Source organism: Octopus bimaculoides, chromosome 17 (genome assembly GCF_001194135.2).
Source record: "Octopus bimaculoides isolate UCB-OBI-ISO-001 chromosome 17, ASM119413v2, whole genome shotgun sequence".
Taxonomy (NCBI): Eukaryota; Metazoa; Mollusca; class Cephalopoda; order Octopoda; family Octopodidae; genus Octopus; species Octopus bimaculoides.
Genome location: NC_068997.1, coordinates 5,698,274 through 5,700,203, shown reverse-complemented (window position 1 = coordinate 5,700,203; position 1,930 = coordinate 5,698,274). Strand labels below are relative to the sequence as shown.

At 38.7% G+C, this 1,930-nt stretch overlaps 1 protein-coding gene across 1 annotated transcript in view; it reads left to right on the top strand.

Moving 5' to 3' along the window:
* Positions 1–1,930, top strand: part of LOC106868964 (phosphatidylinositol 3-kinase catalytic subunit type 3) — a 77,725-nt gene that overhangs the window by 20,274 nt on the left and 55,521 nt on the right. Inside the window, exon 5 of the mRNA XM_014914439.2 lies at positions 653–835. Coding sequence (XP_014769925.1) covers positions 653–835 — 183 coding nt within the window. The remainder of the gene's footprint in view (positions 1–652; positions 836–1,930) is intronic.

The following is a 1,930-nucleotide window of genomic DNA, read 5'->3' as shown; positions in this document are numbered from 1 at the left end:
TATACATATATATATATATATATATATATCATCATCGTTTAACGTCCGCCTTCCATGCTAGCATGGGTTGGACGATTTGACTGAGGACTGGTGAAACCGGATGGCAACACCAGGCTCCAATCTAATTTGGCAGAGTTTCTACAGCTGGATGCCCTTCCTAACGCCAACCACTCAGAGAGTGTAGTGGGTGCAACTGGTTCAGGAGTATCCGGTGGTGCTAATGTGTCTCATTGGGTGATAAATAGATACAACTTATTAAAATAACCATCCCGCAATGTATCTTCTCTATTTCTAGCAAATCAAGAGACCATATACAGGTTCCCTTGTTGGCTTGTGTTCCCCAAAAAATCAGTAGCATTTCCTTTCTTTTTTAAGACAGAACCATGTAGTTGAAGGGACACTTAGTTTCTATTGCTAGCAAATCATGAGACTATGTAAAGACACCGTAGGTGGCTTGTGTTCCTCCCAAAATCAGTGACCTGTCCTCCCTTTTTTTAAGACAGTAACATGTAGTTTAAGGGAGATTCAGTTTTTATTTCTAGCAGGCCAAGAGACCATGTAGAGGCACCCTAGTTAGCTTCTTGCGTACCCTTACACATCAGTGACAACAGTTGTCAATTCTTCAACTTCTTTTTTCTCTTTTCTATTTTAGTTGAGCAAAAAGTACCGTGATGGTCACATGGTGAAGGTCGACTGGCTGGACAGGCTAACGTTCCGAGAGATTGAGATGATCAATGAGAAACAAAAGAGAAACTCGAATTTCATGTATCTTATGATTGAGTTTCCGTACATAAACTTCGATAACACTGAATTTGCGGTGGTTTACTTCGAGAAAGTAAGTAGAAAACTGATTAACTGATATCTGAGTTATTATTGATGATAATGTTATTGTTACTGTTATTGTTAATGACTATAATGTTTCAACCTGTGTTAAAAGACCTATCACCATCATCTTCATCATCATTTTTTTTTTAATCATGGCTTTATAAAATGTTTCTAGTTCATGTCAGTATCATGAAGAAAGCACTCAGTATATTCTGTAGAGCAGTTGGTATTTGGAAGGACATCAAGCTGTAGAAATCATACAAAACAAACGCTGAAGCTTGACACAGTTTTATGGTTTGTTGGATGTTGTCAAACCATCCAACCCACGACAGCATAGGAAATAGATGTTAAATGATGATGATGATGATGATGAATCAAAAGTAAAGGGGTCAATTTTAGTGTATAGCCCTCCCTAAAAATTTATGCCTATATCAGAAATCATGGCAGAATTCACTGGGGCATCAAGGAAAAAAATGCCTTACAATATTATATCCAGCTCTTTACATTTCTAAATCTGAATCCATTGAGGTTGATTTTGCCTTTCATTGTTTTGGAGTGGGGATTGATAAAAAAAAGTACCAATCAAGTGCTGGGGTCAATGTAATTGACTAGCCCCACCCACAAAATTTGTGCCTATAGTACAAAGAATTATTATTATTATTATTATTATTATTATTACTGTGGCAAGCTGACAGAATCATTAGCATGCCAGACACAATGCTTAGGGGCATTTCAGGTTGATAAAATAAGAACCAGTTCAGTACTGGTGTTAATGGAATCCCTTCCCCTCAGAATATCTGTCCTTGTGCCAAAATTTGCAACAATTATTACTATTATTAAAGTGGCAAAACTTGTTAGCATGCTGGACAAAAGGTTTAACAGCATTTCTTTTGGTTTTACATTCATCATCATCGTTTAACGTCCGCTTTCCATGCTAGCATGGGTTGGACGATTTGACTGAGGACTGGTGAAACCGGATGGCAACACCAGGCTCCAGTCTGATTTGGCAGAGTTTCTACAGCTGGATGCCCTTCCTAACGCCAACCACTCAGAGAGTGTAGTGGGTGCTTTTACGTGTCACCCGCACGAAAACGGCCACGCTCGA